The 17,244-nt window shown below is 42.4% G+C and overlaps 1 protein-coding gene across 14 annotated transcripts in view; it reads right to left on the reverse strand.

The window, feature by feature from the left end:
• Nucleotides 1-428: 428 nt before the first annotated feature.
• The window catches only part of ATXN2 (ataxin 2), a 49,429-nt gene continuing 32,613 nt past the window's right edge, over nt 429-17,244 (reverse strand). For 9 of the 14 annotated variants that reach the window (XM_053993409.1, XM_053993414.1, XM_053993407.1 and 6 more), the window contains 6 exons: nt 16,440-16,624; nt 15,687-15,819; nt 11,419-11,472; nt 6,213-6,358; nt 5,404-5,631; nt 429-2,093 (listed from right to left, as the gene is read on the reverse strand). In XM_053993409.1, coding sequence (XP_053849384.1) covers nt 1,890-2,093; nt 5,404-5,631; nt 6,213-6,358; nt 11,419-11,472; nt 15,687-15,819; nt 16,440-16,624 — 950 coding nt within the window. In that variant the 3' untranslated portion in view covers nt 429-1,889. The remainder of the gene's footprint in view (nt 2,094-5,403; nt 5,632-6,212; nt 6,359-11,418; nt 11,473-15,686; nt 15,820-16,439; nt 16,625-17,244) is intronic. The other 5 variants (XM_053993408.1, XM_053993406.1, XM_053993411.1 and 2 more) reach the window with 4 other exon arrangements.

The following is a 17,244-nucleotide window of genomic DNA, read 5'->3' on the forward strand; positions in this document are numbered from 1 at the left end:
TTGTCCCCATGGGACGATGCCTGCAGCACTCAGGACAGTCAGGACACGGCACTTGGAGCAGGGATAACTTTGTCTGCCCATCTTTTTAAGGCATTTTGCCAGGGAATTCTTACCTTTCCTTTCCTTCTCCAGCAGCACCACTGACTTTTGTACTTCCATCACCTTAAAGGCCCGTCCAGGACCTTTCCCGACCCTGTTGAGAGCGGCTCGAGGCTGAGGGATCAGGAACACAAAATCCCCTGGACACAAAACCTTGTTAGAAAACTGGGCTGAATTTGGGATTCCCAAACCCTTCCCTTATTCCTGCAATGCCCCTGCAGCAGCAGCAGATAACAGACTCAGGCAAACCCTGGCTCCAGTTGGGATTGGAGCTGCAGCAGCTGGTACGGGAAGGGACTCAAAAATCACCACACAAACACCGAGGAGGGTCAGTTTTTAAAACTTTTTTTATTTTTTAATTTTTTTTTTAAGTTTTTATTTTATATTATCTACAAAGTAAAAGTTTTCTTAACTTAAAAGTTACATCACTGTCTCACGATAGTGATTATCTCATCAAACGTGATTTATAAATAATAACTCATCCGTTTGACGATTAGAATTTTTTTTTTTTTTTTACTGAACCTGTTTCAAGTTTAGTTAGAAGTAAAAGGGATCTCCAAGTCTTGATTTTTAGTGATAATAGCAGCAAGAATCACTCTTGTTACTTCTTTTGCTAGCTGACGAGTTCGTAACTTTGAAGGGTCATTAAAAAATAAATAACTTCCAGTTTTCAGCAAGCAGAGTTGGGGCACTTGCAGGACTCAGATACAGTGCATGGAATTATGGAATAGCCCACAAGTTCCTAAATGCCTCTACTCAGTCCGAATCTCTCCCACTGCAAGATGAACTGTTAGCATTCCTAGTGGATGTTACAAGAAATCAAAAATTTTTTTTTTTTTTTAAACAAAATAAAATGAAATTCTAGTTTTCTGTGCTTCCAGTTGGCAGAAGCAGTAGAAGGAGGGTATTTGGCCTACAAAAGGTATCCAGCCTTTCAGTTATTCCAGATGAGCCTTACAACTGCTGTTGGTGGTGGGCTTGTACTGTAAAAAAAAAGTTCAAATGTAAATAATAAATTGGCAAGCCACACAACAGTTTGCTAGTAAAGTGGTCACAGGACAACTACTGAGCTCAACTTTCTTTTATTTTTATTTTTTTCCTCTTTTTCCTTTATTTTTTTTTTTTAGAGAACAAAACAAAACCCTGCACATCAAGATGTCCTTGGGATGTTTTTTTTTTTTCTTTTTCCCTACCTAAGCCCTCAGAAAGCAGCTTTGTTCTGCTCACAAGTTCCCCAAGAAACATCAGGTAAAACGAAATCACTACAGAAGTTCAGAGGCTGTTTGAACTTGAATAATCAAAGAAACCTAAATAAGGTTAAATTTAAAGTGGAAAGAAGTCACACAACTCCTACTTTCCCCCCAAAGTAAAGCTGCAGAACGTTACTCTGAATTAAAGTTTAGATTTCAGTTGTCACTTTACTTTACCAGCAGCCTAGCAGCCCTACCCCCACACAACATTTCACTCCTGTCCTCCAGATTGAATCAAACCTCTGATCATTATAAACTACACACAGTCAGTCCATCCCCCACGGCAAACTCAGTCCCACAGTGCCAGTGTCTCACACCTCTCCTTCTCTCCACTCCAGCTAGAGAAAAAGCACAAATATTCCCTGAATTTGGTACAAATCACCAGCTAAACCTACGCTTCTCTAGGCTGCCAAAGCACACCTGTGAAACACAAGGACATCTTAAGGTTGGTTGGTTTTCTTTGTCTTTTTTTTTTATTATTATTATTATTTTCCCCAAAGATCTGGTTTCTCCCAGTCCTCACTCCTCGACCTGGCTCAGTTAGGGTGCAGGTCTCCCGGGCACACACTCCTCACCTGAAGGGTGGGTCATATAGGGGAAATGTGTTGTTGTCGAGACTGGAATGGGCTGTAGTGCACTTTGAGCGAGGGCGGCTTGGGGACCACCGGGAGGCTGTGTCGTCATTAGCATCATTGGAGCATGGGCAGTTGGGTGAGAAGGAACCATTCCTGACTGTACATGAGCCTGAAACAAAGAGCTCTTTAGTATCATGGTCACAAGGAGGCAGCAACTCCTGGCCACATGACTGGCGAAAGTTTGCTCCGTCAGCAAAGGTTTACTCTTCATTTTTTTTTTTTTTTTTTGTTTTTTTTTTTTTTGTTTTGTTTTGTTTTGTTTTTTAACTAGGTTAGGGGTTAAGGCAGAAGTTGTAACACAAAAAAAAAAAAAATAATAACAACAAAAAGGAAAAATAATAATTAAAAAAAGCGCTCAAGTCCTTACTGCTGGCTCTGAGTTGAGTTCTCAATTTTAGCCATTTTGCCAGCATTAAACAGGGGGGGTATTAAAAAAAAAATAACAATTCAGCAACAAATCTTCAGAACATTTCTGTAAGTCACCTCCATCAAAGCACTTCCTAGAGGGTACAGACAGGAACATCACAGGCACTGAGAGTCTGGCATCCCTTCCCCAGCTCTCTCCTTGCACAACCCCACGTTCTCTCCTGGCTCCCTGCCCTGGGAACCTCCCTGTCCTCTCCAGTGACCTGTGCCCACACAGTGCTCAGCCAAGTCCTCCTGACATGAGTGATTTCATCCCTTCACACTCTCAGGGCAGCTTTGTTCTGCTTCCAGCTCAGCTCATCGCAGTTCTTGTGTAATCTGAGCAATCAGGGCTAAGTCTCAGTGGAAAAGGAGATTAATCCTTCCCATGGCTGATCACCTCTGGCAAAGAAGTTCAGGAACTTGGTGGGTTCTTTAGCTCAGAGCAGTTCATGTCTCTAGAGGTCATCAATTTATTTTATTTAAAAACCTAGCAAACATTAATTTCTTAAAAGCACAAAGAAACTCAGAGCTCTCAGTGGATTTCTCCTGGGGAAAAAAAAAAGCCCCAAAACCCCATCATTTGTACCTAAAGTTTGTTTCTACCATATCCCAGAACTGCAGCCTCACAGGTCTCCCATGCCAGTAAAGACAGATAGCAGGTAGTGGCTAGAATTTTATTTCTTAAAGACAAAAAGGGTTACTTGACTCATCACAGACATTCCCCAAACTCTTTGATCAGACTTGCACGTGGTTAGTAGCACCCCAGAAGCCTTTAAAGGCAGGAACTGCAATTCAAATCTCACTCTTGCTCTAAAAAAGGTTTAGGAGATCAGGCTGTGGAACAGAAATACCTCCCAGGACTGGCTCCACGTTGACTTTGACAAACATGCTATTGTAGAAGCCATCATTATAAAGCAGCTATTCATAGAGCAGCTGGAGTCAATACACACAGTGGATAAATTTTTTCTGCTGGGGCTCAAACATTTTGCAGATTGGCAGCTGACAGCACTCTCTAATGAATTTTAAAGTACTGGTTCTCAAGTGGGATATCCACCAGCTCAAGATTCATCTGATAACCTGAAGGGAAATTGGATTGATCCCCTGTGTTGGCCTAACTGAAGTTCTTACTACGTGGTATTTCAGAATTGTGTTTAGAAGCTGGGAATGAGGCTGCTAAAAAACTATTAAATCCAGTGATTAGTTTCCCCACGATGGAATAATTACATGCATTTAAAATTTCTGACAGAACTGTAGTTATGCCTTCACTAGAGATTTCTGAGGGAACTACTTCATTGGAAAAGTCAATTAGTTTGATGTAAATATCACAAATTGCAGTTTCATTCTAAAAAAAATTGCAGAAGAGACTGCACAAATTAAAATCAAGGGCAAAGGCAGGCTTTGTCTGTGATTGCTATAAACGCTGCCTGAGCAGTCAGTTCTGACTCAAAGTTGCATCTGATTTGTTTAATTTGGTTTGCTTGGCACACAGAAAGGAAGGCAATGGTCACATCCTGCATCCCTGGCCTGGCCAGGGCACAATTCAGGCACAGCTTTCCCCTTTCTTGGCCTTCAAGCAAATGTTTCATGTTTCAAATCACAGCACTGGACATGCCACTAAGCCAAGACCCCTCTGAGAAGCTCTAAACACAACCCAGGCATTCACAGCAGTGCCTTCACACCAGAGCAGAGCAGAGTCTTGTTTCGGGCAGAAACCAGAGAAGGGAAGGATGTGCCAAGATGCCACAGCAATTATCAGCTTTGGCCATCCTCTCCTTATCCTCCCACCCCCAAAAAAGCAGAGAAATTAAAAGCCTAAGAGAATTAAAAAAGCTAAAAACTCAACATCAGTAAAACGATCCCTACAGAACTATTGATTTATTGGTTTAACTGACTGTCCCAGGGACCAAAGCAAAGATTTTATCAGAATTCTGCAAGGGACTGGACACCTGTCAGATTAACATCCCTAATCATAGTTAGTCACCTTATCCCAAACTATTGTTAACCTGTGTGAGAAGGCAGAAGCCAGACACCAAGTTCTTGGCCTGAAGAAAAAATTGTGCAGGCAAATTATTGATTGAACTGCCTGTTCCTTGACAAAGGACACTAAATCCAGGAGATTTAGTAAACATCAGAAAATCTGTGTCACACTGCTTTACAAGGAGCTCTTGATTAATCTATCATGTGCTTCCCTTCCCCAAATCCTTTTTCTCAGGGAGCTGACCACAAGAGAGCAGTTAAGAGAAGTGGGTTTCTGATTCTGAAGGTTGTTTTAGGTTGCCCAACAATCTTTGGGGATCTTCAGCACAAGCAGTTCATTTAGAACCACACACACACACCACACACACACAGGCTTCTTTCTGCAAGGATTGTCCTGCAGTCACCTCAACTCCCTCCTCTCTCCCTGCACTGCCTTGCTACTCCCTGGAAATCCTGTCATGTCCTTTCCTGGATGTATTTGTATAAAATTTGTCTACGATGCAGAGCCTGAAAATGCCACCAAAAGCAGCAATTCAGCCTTTCTGCACTCACCTCCCACCTCCAACCTTTCTGTATGCCAGCTCTTCCTGGGATCAGGCACCTGACTGAGCAGGGAACCAATTTGACCAAGAAATAGCCTAAAAAGGGGGTAGGGGAGGCACATTTCAGCTGAATTGTGTCCCCAGCCTGGTCTGCTCCACGGCCAAGCAGTTCTGTGAGCAGAGTGGTGGGGCAGGGACAAGGATGGGAGCCAGGAACTGGGAAGAGAGCTCAATTTATTTCAGTAGCAGTGCCAGCTTAAGATGTCTTCATTAAACTACAGTTGCAGATGCACTAGGTGTTGGAAGCTGAGGTCCAAGTACACCTTGTCAAATTCTAAATAAAGGCAATGTACAGACAGAAACCTAAATAACAACAACAGGTAAGTCTGTGCTGAGAGGTGACAGCTTGGCAATCACTTCAGCAGGCCCGACTGTCCTAACTCTTTGTGGCATTAAGACATTTAGTCTTGAAGGTTGTTAAACTGTGTTTACCTGGGGGACATGGGCCATGTGTGGCGGATTGGTATATGCAGGTTGAACATGGGAGGGATGAATGGTGAAGACTGTTTGTTGTGCTGTAGGAAAATTGTTTTGTGGAGACTGCGTGTTGGAGCCTGGCGTCATGGAAGGAGGGGTTGGAGCTAGACCTGCGTGGTAAATCGCCGACTGCTGCTGGGGGTTGGCCAGGTGCAGGGCCTGGGCAGCCTGGTGCTGGTGGTGCTGCAAGAAAACACAGAGATCATTTAGGTTAGGGCTGAGGAATGACACTGATGCTGTTAAGGAGAAAGGAGTGGGGAACTGCTCTCAATTCCAAATCTGCACATGGCGAATCGAAGGATCACCCCTGCTCGTGGGGAAATTCTTTTACAGCCACACCAGGCTCGGCTTCTGCTGGCAAACAGAACCCAGAGTGGCAGGTAAAACCATGCAGAACCTGGAGCTGGGAGTGCCTCACAGCTGCAGCCAGTTATTCCCAGGAGGGAATTAAGGAATGCAGCCCTATTCCAAGGACCACTTTGTTTTCAGCTGCTTTGACAAAATCCAATCAAACACTTCTCAGCATTTATCTGCTATTTCCACTTCACCCATATGAAAGCACTGACACAATTATGACCCTTCCTTAATCCTTAAACTGAAACATCCCCCATCCCCTGTGCACATGGAGAAATGAGTGGTTGGACTCTGCTCAATCCTACCCTTTTTCCTCTCAGAGAAATCAATACATCAACATCAAACACCGGTCAGCTGCAATCCCTTAAACACAATTAAACAGGATTTGCTCAGGCCCTGGGTTGTGTTACCTGCACGGGGCTTGGAGCAGGGTGGCTTCCAGCATGTTGGCTTTGCTGCTGGCCAGTTGGGGTGGCAGAAGGCTGAGGATGCGGAGGATGCGGGTGCAGGGTAGCATTAGGGTGGGCATACTGCTGAGCAAGTGAGCCAGTGGAAACTAGGATGAAAAAGAGGAATATTTAACACCAGGTTCAGGATGTGCACCTCTATCAAGTCACCATCTGCATTTGAAGATTTCACTACAATTCAGTGTGTAAATATATTCCCTCCCCCTTCTAAAAAAAAATAAGTATTTATCTTGCAAATAGCTGATGATCTTACCTTGCTTTTGTGTAGTTTGGTTTGGCAGGAAAGTCTATAAACAACCATAATTAGACAGTTCATCTTCCCTAATTTGACAATGTAACAGATACTACATAGAGAAAAGCAGTATTTTATCTTTTTGTTTTGTCAAACAGACCAGTTTCAAAGACCAAATTTATAATTTTCATACAATTTGGGATTTCCTGAGATATACTTTTCAAAGGTGTTACGAGCCATTTTTATTTCCACCATCCAAAAAAAATTCTTTGGCCTTATACCTGGCTAACCTCACCATGCTACTCTTCTGGAAATTGCTCACAGAACAGTCAGAGGGAAGCACAAAGTCTGCCCGTGCGCTCCAGAGTCAACAAACACATCACAGCTGACAAAACTGAGGCTGCTCGAGCATCAAATTTTTGCTGAAGCCACTTTCTTGAGCTAAAATAACCCATTTTGCCTCTGCCCTCGAGGCCAATCTGTTCTGGATCACCACCATCCTGTGAGTTCCCCAACACTGCCACGGAATTCTTCAATCCTTGAATCAGAAGCAAATAAGGTAAAAAATTCCCAAAAAGGAAGAAACTGAACAACAGAAAACTTTTACCCCAGTGAAGCCACATCTGTTGCTACAGCCGTGCCAGTCTCCAACAACAAACACACCAAGTTCCTTCTTGGATCCTGCTCTGTCCTGCTTCAAATGGGCCACACTAAATCCTATTTTTTTTGAACTTTTGAGGGAAGCTAAGCAAGTATGAAAAACCATAATGACAACAAGTCTTCCTTTCAACACAAAGCATGCAACGCAAAAGCAGGACCCTAAAAATGAGGATGTTTCCCCTATTTCTTTTAGGTCTTGTGCAACAACCAGGCCACGTCTGCACCTACTTCTGTGTGTGACAACACGTGTCAATCCTTCTGATGTCACAGCCTGAAAGATCAAGGAGAGTTTTGCTGACAAAGTGCTAAAAAAGCAAACAGCCAAAGAAAACTATCAGCCTGCTCCTCAATATTTCCTTCAACTGTTCCTTATTTGTTTTGGTGCTTTTTGGTGGTTCTGAAGTTAATTACTGATGAGTATCTACCAGGTTATATATGTATTTTTAATGGGGTTGGTATTATATAAGAACTTGATGGCCACTGCAGTTTTCCTCCAGTCTGGTTTGCTATAAACCTGACAAATCCAAGTTCTAACACGTTCCAACTCACCAGAATACAGAGAGCCAGGATATTTTTGCCTGATTGAGGTTTTTCTCCCCTGTGCAGGTTCCTCCTTTAGAAAATAACTGCCTGCCACATTTAACTTAATCCCTGGCAAGCTCTATTAAATCTTCACTGAGCAAATGGCCTCGCAGTGATGAGCAGTTTCAGGCTATTAATGCAGATGAACCAAATTCCTGCAGCCTGGAGTTGATCCTAATGTTCTTATCCACATCTGCAAGCACAGCTGTACACTCTGAGACCTCCTGATTGAGAGGGGTTTCAAAAACACCTCAATATTTTCTAAGCACACTGTCAAAACCAGCAGGATCTTCTGCCACAGCATTTTTGTTATGCTTTAAATCCAAGTATTTTTGATTTCTTTTTTTTTTTGTATCACTACTAAAATGTATTTTGCAGCAGCATCCCTGCCATGCTCCTACTTGACTTTCAGACATCTCTCCTCTGGCAACACCAAAATTATCAATGGCAACACTGATGATTTTTACAGTACCAAGTTTATGGCTTTCTACAGGAGGAAAATTTCTCAACCTCATTATTATAAACACTCTGAAGAAGGCCAGAAATTATTATCTTTGTCAAAGTAATAGAAGTAAATGGAAGGAGGGGTTACTTATTGCCAAAGGGCACGTTAGACCAGCAATCCTCCCAGTGCCTCAGCCACAGAGCTGGCAAGCCTCACCCCAAATTAACTCCATCTCCATTCAAGAGGCTTTAAAATGTATATGAAATTTAATTCCAAGTTGTAAGATACTCAAAGTTTCCCTCATCACTTGTTAAGAGCCCTCAAAATAATGTGGGACTCCATTAAACCATTTGTGCAATTTATCTTTTGGTTCTTTATGGCCAAGAGAATAATAAACTCAGTTGTACTGAAGCAGATATTTCTACAATAAAACTTCATAATAAGGAATTTCTCTCTTAAGACACCAGTTAAACCAAGGAATGGCACCCTAAAGAACAGATATAAACCAGGAGGAGAATCAGGTTTTTGTCATAGTGGCAGCTCTTCCAAAACCACCTAATATTTTATCCATAGCTTTGGATTTGAAGCACTGGACTTTTTTATACTGAAGAATATTTATTTCTCTAGTTTCTACTCTCCTTCATTTTGTCTTTAGCAGATCACCCTAATGGCCAAATTTGTACCACTTAAAACCACTTTGGATGCTGCTGCAAATTATGTTTTAACAGTAATATTAAAAATGCCCTTCAAAAAATGTTATCTGGGCACTTCTCTAAATCCTGGCCAGTCCCTGCACACGAACCAAGAACAACTCAGCAGGTCTGAAATACATTCCCAGCTCAAAACCAGAGTTCAGACTCCAACTCCAGCAGTGTAAATGGTTTTTCATGTTTAGTTAGTGGAGGTAATTCCTGCCAAGCCAATGAAATCTCTGAGACCAGCAGGGCTGTCAAAGGAGTCTTGCAAAAACCATGAAAAATTCACCTGCTCAGCCAGAACTAAAACACTTTCCCTGGGATTTTTTTAAAGGAAATTTTTGCCTGGTCATCAAAACAGCTCACTACACAAATTAACAGCAAATAAGACAAGACAGGAGGTGAAAAAAAAAAAAAAAAAAAAAAAGACCCATTATCCAACATTTCCCCCCAGCTGTCAGTATTTTGGAGATTTTCCAAATGGCCACCTATTACCTGAGAACGTGCCAGGAAAGGACACACCTTGTTGCAAGTCACCTCAGCTCATTCCAGCACAAATACCACTGGGTTTCTCAGCCTTTATGCCCTAAATTCCTCTGCCTGGGCTGACCTCCTTCACTTCTGCATCTTTCTAATCACATTGGTTCTAATGTGAGATATTTCACTGCACTGACCTGGCAGGGATGGGAGCGACTCAGTCACGGAATGGGAGAAAAACATCACAGGGATTGAATTACTGAATTCAACTCTACAGAACTGCACCCCATTTCTGAGAGCAAACAAGAAGTAGTCAGCCACAGAACCCACAGAAGGAGCTGAAATCAGAAGAGGTCAGAGCAGCAGAAATCAAGCAGAACTCTCAGCTACAAGGGAATATGTGAAACCACATTGTGTAATTTTGTAATTTTGTCTTTTCCCTGGAATTTCAATGGTGCCAATGGTGGTCAGAGTTGGTCGTGGTCCAAAGATGCAGTGAAGAGCCTATTTTCAAGAACTGACCAGTGAACAAACTTCAAAATTATTGCCAGAGCCAGTAAGATGGTGAGGATAACTACATTTAAAAGACCTGAATGGTAGGAAGCAAAGAAATAGCAAATGTTTCTTTCATCATACAAACATTTCAAGAAGTCATTTTACACAGGTAGAGTGGACTTGACTTCAAAGATAATCCAAGAAAGGAACGAGGTTATTGAAGTGATTTCAGTGCACCAAACCAAGAGGCATGAACACAGCACAGGTCAGCATCCTACAGCCCCACTCAGGCAGAACCAGCGTGGCACAAGAAACACAGGAAATCTGCTCCACAGGAGAATTTTGGAGAACAAGTGGTTTTTCTCACATCCCTCTTGCATGAGCTAATGCAAAAAAAAAAAAAAAAAACAAACAAAACAAAACAAAAAAAAAAAACCAACCCAGGAGAGTGCCTGGCATGAGCTGCACAGACTTACAGACAGACACAGCAACAAGTGCCACGGCAGGACAGGAGCAAGAACAGAAACAGCCTGAAACTGCAACTCCTCCTTTCCCATGTCCTGGGTGAGAGTTCATCCTGCAAGCACCCCCCTGAAACCTCAGCTTCCTCAAAGCAGCTGCTGAACACCAGCAGACAAGGCAGGATTTTGCAGTTCTCTGCCTTTGCTGGTAAAGTGTGGATGAGCTGGAGCAGGCTGTTGTGTCCAGAGAGCACCAGCTCCTCTCCCAGTGCCTCCAGTGATGCTGGTCACCAGCACAGCCCCACCTGAGCTAGGGAATGGAACTGAGAAAGTTCCAAGGAGCCCTCATCTCATCCCTGTCATACAATCATGACCACAAGCTGTTCCCAGCACTCCTTCAGTGGCAGCTCTACAGAAAACTTCCTCCACCTTGGCTGCAGCTCGAGTTATTTCCTCCTAGGGGCTCAAAACTTGAGCCATGGCTTTTTAAAGGGATGAGGCCCAAGCTGCTTCTCCTTTTAGGAAGCTGGTAACTCGTCAGGTGTAAAAATCCTGTTTGGAATATCCCATGAAAGGGAGCAAAGCAGCTTTCACAGGTTTAAGTAGAGGCAACAGAATCACAGAGTGATTTGGGTGGGAAGGGACCTTCAGGATCATCTTGAGCCACCCCCTGCCATGGGCAGGGACACCTCTCACTATCCCAGGATGCTCCAAGCCCCATCCAACCTGGCCTTGGACACCTCCAGGATGGAGCAGCCACAGCTTCCCTGGGCACCCTGTGCCAGGGCCTCAGCACCCTCACAGGGAAGGATTTCTTAGAGCCCACTTCTGGCTGCAGATGAAAAGACTGGGTAGTGAAGTCAGAGATTATTCCATATTCAAAATAAATTTTTGAAGAATTGACAACTCAGCTTCCTGTGATCATATAAATCTCTTCCAAAGCTCCATTCCCTGCCCACTGAGAGGAACCTTCCTGCGTTTTCCACATCCTGGTTTGGTGCAAGGAAACTTGTTCCCTCAACACGTCCCATTCCTTTAACATGTGGTTCTTTAGAAAGTGCTTTTCTGTACAATCAAAATTAGTACAAAAAACCCAACTCACTGGCAAAGTAGAAAGAAGGGCCTGTCTCCTTGCTGTATGGTATTTTGGGACATGCTGAATTTGGGAAATAGAAAGGTAAATTAGCCTCTTGCCAAGTGCATACTTCCCATCTTCTGGAAAGGTCAGTGTTAGTTTTAATATTTTTTTTTTAATTCTTTTTTGAAGACTCTAGAACCATGCAGATATTTTTATTCACTTAGCTGCTATTAGAGCTAGATATTTTAATTTTTTAAAATTCTTTTTTGAAGACTCCAGAACCATGCAGATATTTTTATTCACTTAGCTGCTATTAGAGCTAGATATTTTGTTTTACAAATGAGTGGAGATGAAACACAAGTCTCGAGTAAGCCTTCCTTCTTAACTCTGACACTGAGGTCTGCAGTTCTTAATTAACACAAAAAGAAACTTTATGTCAATTCATGGTCTATTACTGTCCACTGTAACAAGAAGGTTAAAATGCAATTACACTAGAGCAGAAACTGGCCCTTGCTTTTTCAGCTATAGCACTGCCATTCTGAACAGTTCCAAGACAACTTTGGTGACTGGTTCACTCTTAGTCCCTGGAGAATCCTCTGAAGTTTATATTATATCCACCATTGTACTATCAGGGGAATAGAATTTACTCTACTGCTGAGACAGAAACCAGATAAAGTTAGAGACAACACCAGACCAGTAAAACATATGCAGAAGGGGGAAAGGGAAGGGAGAACGGGGACAGGAATGAGAGCACAAAAAACAGGAAATGCATCTGTGTAAAAACCAAGGTCTGGTTTTACACAAGTTCTTAAACACAAAAGTTTTTCAGAGGACTCCCAATTATCTGGAAACAATTCAGCCACACAGAAAAAACACAAGTTCATTGTCACAGGAATGGACAGATCCACCCTCTACTTGGTAACCAAATTTTCTACCAGCAGCAGAAGCCTGGTCTGGGCTTTGTGTGACACAGGAGCCAAACTGGGACCGTGGCCAGCAAACTCCAGCAGCCCAAGGACAGGGACTGGGAGGCCACCCCGAGCCAGCAGCTGCCAGACAGACACAGAACCTTCTGAACCCAAGGTGCAGCTGAGCAGGGGAAGGATGACACCTCCAGGTCGGCTGTGTGGCAGGGAAAGGTGTCACATTTGAAACTCTCCAGGACACGGATGGCTCCGCAGCTGAAGTGTCACAGACGTTGTTATCGTCTGGCTGGGAAGAAAGTTGTTTGGACTTTGTCCTTCCCCATTTTGAGGGGAAAACCCCAGTGATCTGAACACTCCTCTGTCCTGTCTTTAGCTGGGGTTACTGGGACCACGCAGCTCTGCTTCTCTCTCTTGGCAATAGCAGGGTTGTGACACTGTGAACTGGCAAGGAAATCCCAGAAGTGCAGGAATATCCCATTAAACAGCATTAGACAAAAGTACTTTTCTTTAAAATGGAAGAGTGCTTATCACCAAGTGTAGGTCACTGCATGTAATTTGGATTCAGCTATCTCTTCACAAGACAGGAAGGAAAATAACCCCAAAATTCTGGCAGTGAGGGTGGTTCCCTTAAAATCGACAGGGATTTCTCTTGGCTGCCAGGCTGTTACTATTTGCCACAGACTTTCAACTCGTCCCAAACCATTAGTGAAGGTGGAGTTTCAGATCTTACCAGAAAACATTTCACACCTTAGGAATACTTGATAAGCAGTTTCCCCCCAACCCCCAGGTCTCAGCACAGTAGTTCTTGCAGACAATCTTCTCTCTACCACATATGCAGGAGAAAAACTGAGTGAATTCTGCAGGAATAACGCAAAGCAAGCACCAGTACCTTGAAGGGTAAAAGGGCAGCGTGGCCCACTGAATCCTGATACCAGTGCTAAAAATAAGTAATCATATATATTTTAAAAATCAGATAGCCATTTTTAAGAGCCAAAAGGGAAATTGACCAAAATCAAAAGCAGCAGCGGTGGTTGTTTCTCAGGAAGTTGTTATTCTGTACTTTCAAATTATTTTTTAAGAGAGGACCAGAATCAAAGTGCACAGGTATATTTAGTTCAAATGTGGGTAAACTTAAGATTCCCAAAAGACAGCACATAAGTTATGGATATTTTCTTATAGTCACTCAGTCAGATGTGAACAATTCCAACATGATGTTCTTTAGCTCCATAAGCAGCTCAGATTGGTCACCTCTGGCATTCCTGCCTTTTCCCACACATGGATAAATGGAAGCTGAAGTGGACACGTTACAGCTGGACACACTTTGAGGAAGCACAGTCTATCTGGGCCAGGTCTTCAGGCACTCAGCACATGCAAGACTTGCAAAAATGTGAACTGAGAGGCTGCTGCAGAACATCAGGAGTCATTCCATGTGTCACTGTCACCTTGGAAGGTGAAGGGTACATTTGAGACAGTTCATGTTCACTAAACACGTCTGCACAGGGGCAAGAACACACCCTTGGAAAAGGTCTATCACATGGAGTTCATGATCCTCTTGGGTTCAGTGGTTTCAGTAACAAAAATTTCAAGCATTCCATCATTTACTGGAAGGTGGGAGAATATTTAGAAGAGTCACCAAGTAGCTACTTGAAAGAACACAGGAGGACAGGCCATTTCTGTTAAATTAGGTGCTCTTGGGAAAGTAATATTTAATTACATGGCAGGCAATACCAAAGAATTCTCAAGTTTGACCCAACTTAGTTGTTTGCACTGGCAGGTAGTCACATATCTACAACAGACAAGCTGCAAAACCAACACAAAATGAGATCTAACAGTTGTAAGTATCAGAGTATCAGTGAAAAAAAACTATACAGACATCTGATCAAAGCCAAGCAAGGCAATGGGCTTGTACTTCAACGCTGCAGAACCCACTGATTACAGAAGATAAGGATGGTGCACAATGGGAAATTGCTAGAAAGTCACATGCAACCATTCTGAATCAAATCTCAGATTATCTCATGTTTGGTTTTATTTTAATTAGAATTTGAGAGGAGGGTTTTTCACCAATAAAGGTCTGAAAGCCTTTGATCATTTGCTTTATCGGAATTCTATTTAATCTAAAGAAAAAGCAAACAGAAGATCTGTTTACATGGACACCTCAAGCACAAGAGTTGAAAAGATCAAAGTAATACAATTAGCAAGGACCTGTGAGAGAAAGATTAATCTCTACGAGTAACTTCCATTTCAGCTTCATCACAAATGAGCTCAAATGTTCTTCCTCTGAGCATCAAAATAAGTTATTTTTGTTTCTTAACTCTGTTACCACACCACTGCAGAGATCTGACAAGATGTTTTCAGACGGGCAAGACACCTCTTAAAATCAGAATTAATTTCCCACTAAACTCCAGATTCTCTGTAAGTTTTCATGACATGTCATGGACTTCCATTAAGTAGTAGTGTAAAACTAAGCACCCGAAAACATACAAAGATGTCTAAAGGTACAGAAAATCTTTTATTAGAATCTAAGTCAATAATATACGTGACCCAATAAAACTTTTCCTCAGATGCTATAACAAGTATTGAAATGCCATGTTTTCAAGAGACCATCTGCTGTTTTGACATTTTATGACAATTTCCAAGCCTTAAACAACCTTGACTCTACCTCTTTCAACAGCATGTTTTGCAGTGAGCTCTTTTTCCTCCAAATTGGGCCTCGATTTATCATACATTTATAATGCTTTAGAAAGTTCTTGCACATTTTACTTTTGTCACAAGGTAACCCACATTTTCAGCACTTCACTGTAAGTGAAAAATGCCCATCTGATAATGCTAGAGACTAATTGTCCAAGTGAGAGCAATACATGAGCTGTTGCATTTACTTATTCTTGACTTACCAAATGAGAAAGGTAAGCAACACATGGTTTATTTTGCTTAAACAGCAGTGTTCATACTGTTAATAATGCCAGTAGTTTCATAAAGACAGCATTTCACTAGTTGCCAGAACTAAAGTCAAGTTTGAAACTGAGGTCATAACCTTGCAATAAAACAAGTACTAATTATAATCAAGGAACAAACAAGGGATGATGTATCAAGAGCATCAAGAGAACTTGAACAAACTTCTTTCAGCAGATATTCTTTAGCAGCTCCCAGGTTGAAATCTCATCTTGGTCACTGGCATCCTACCGAAATCAGCACACTTGAGTTTTCATTTGAACCAGCTGGCCCAGTTTTCAATGCTCTGCTCATCATCATCTTATGAAATATAAACCACATCTACTGAGATACCCACGTTTGAAGGCTGAGATTAAATACATCCCCTGCACAAGGTAAGGACTTAAAAAGTTACATATAACACAAAACGTTTCCTACCATACATAGCATGTGTCTGTTCATGCGCACCGTACTGTGTTGCAGAGGAAGATACTAAACCCGGCTGTGCGTGTGCTGGTGGGGCCATCATCCTAGCGTTGCCCTGTATTACAGGGCTATAAACATGAGGATGCTGCAGGCAGAACAAAGGAAAAAACACACAGTTAATTGGGTTAACAATTAACTCCAAAGAAACTTCTTGTCATCTCAACAGTCGGGATTGAAACGGCGGCAGCTCGGCCTTGCTCAAACGCAGAGCGAGCTGAGGATTTCACACTGTTGAGATTGTCCCAATTGTTTCCAAAATTTAAGGGCTAGAAACTGACAGCAAACATGGACATGTCCAATTTTTGCCACTCTAATACTGCACTAAGCTTATACATTTATCCAATTACACATGTAGATTTAACAGCCTTTGAAGTAAGAGCAAGTCCACCAAGTAAGTTATTTTTAGAACACTTATAACCAGGAGATGTGCTGGCCATGACCTAAAGAAATTCTTCAAAGAGCTAAAAAAACCATATCAATAATAAATGCCAACTTCTAAACTGACCTTAAAATTCGTTAGGACATTAAAATTCATTAGGACCTTAAAATTTGTTACAGGCTTTGAAGCACATTCCAAGATCACCACGTGTGCTCCAGAACACAGAAACTCTTCAGGGTGACTCAGGACAGGACACAAGGGGGTTATTTAGCTCTGAACCACTTCATTATTTGTGGATTGATCAGGAGCACGGAAAGGACTCTTACCTGAGATTGGTAGTGTGGCACATGCTGCACAAGAGGCTGATTAGGAAACTGTTGGGGGCTATATGCAACATATTGTGTAGAGTAAGCAGGTGGAGTAGCTACAATTGGAGGGCCTGCTGCTGAGGCAGGATGCATCATGGTGCTCTGGTGGTGTTGGTCTTGCCGCTGCTGGGGCATATTTGGTACTGAAAAACAAAGATTGTCTCATGTTAGAAACACAGAGAAAAAAATTTGGAGCTTCCTGAAAGGTTCTACGTTATAATAACGCTATTGGGACCACGTGGAATAGCCTCACCCCACACCTTTAGCCATGGGTTAGAGCTCTGTCAAAAAGGAACAGTGTGAAGAGGAGTTTCTCCAGGAAACACTTGATTTTCATCACTGCCTTTGGGCTGGATATACACAGCCACAAACCCAGCCCTGCCCTTTTTGTGAAGGAAGAAAGGTGGAGGGAGAGAAAGACTGACCAGAATCAGAAGTGGAAGAGAAAGGTTATATTAGGATACCTACATTAACCAATTAAAAGGCTTTTTCACCCTCTATGGGAACAACTCTGCCACTGCTCCATCAGCTGGAAATCTGAGTCTTTATGTTAAAATGTCTCGTGCTTATGGCTGAGGAGAGCACAATAAAGGTCTCCACCCAGCCACAACTCGAGGTATTCACATCTTTTGAGCTCTGTGCTATCCCTCAGGTAGCAAAAAGCAAATTTTAGGTCACAGATAACACTGAGGGAGATAAAACCTTTAAGGAGTAGGAATAATTAAGAGGGAAGAAAGATGAAAAGAGCAGAGCAGTGTGGGGT

Source organism: Vidua macroura, chromosome 18 (assembly GCF_024509145.1).
Source record: "Vidua macroura isolate BioBank_ID:100142 chromosome 18, ASM2450914v1, whole genome shotgun sequence".
Taxonomy (NCBI): domain Eukaryota; kingdom Metazoa; phylum Chordata; class Aves; order Passeriformes; family Viduidae; genus Vidua; species Vidua macroura.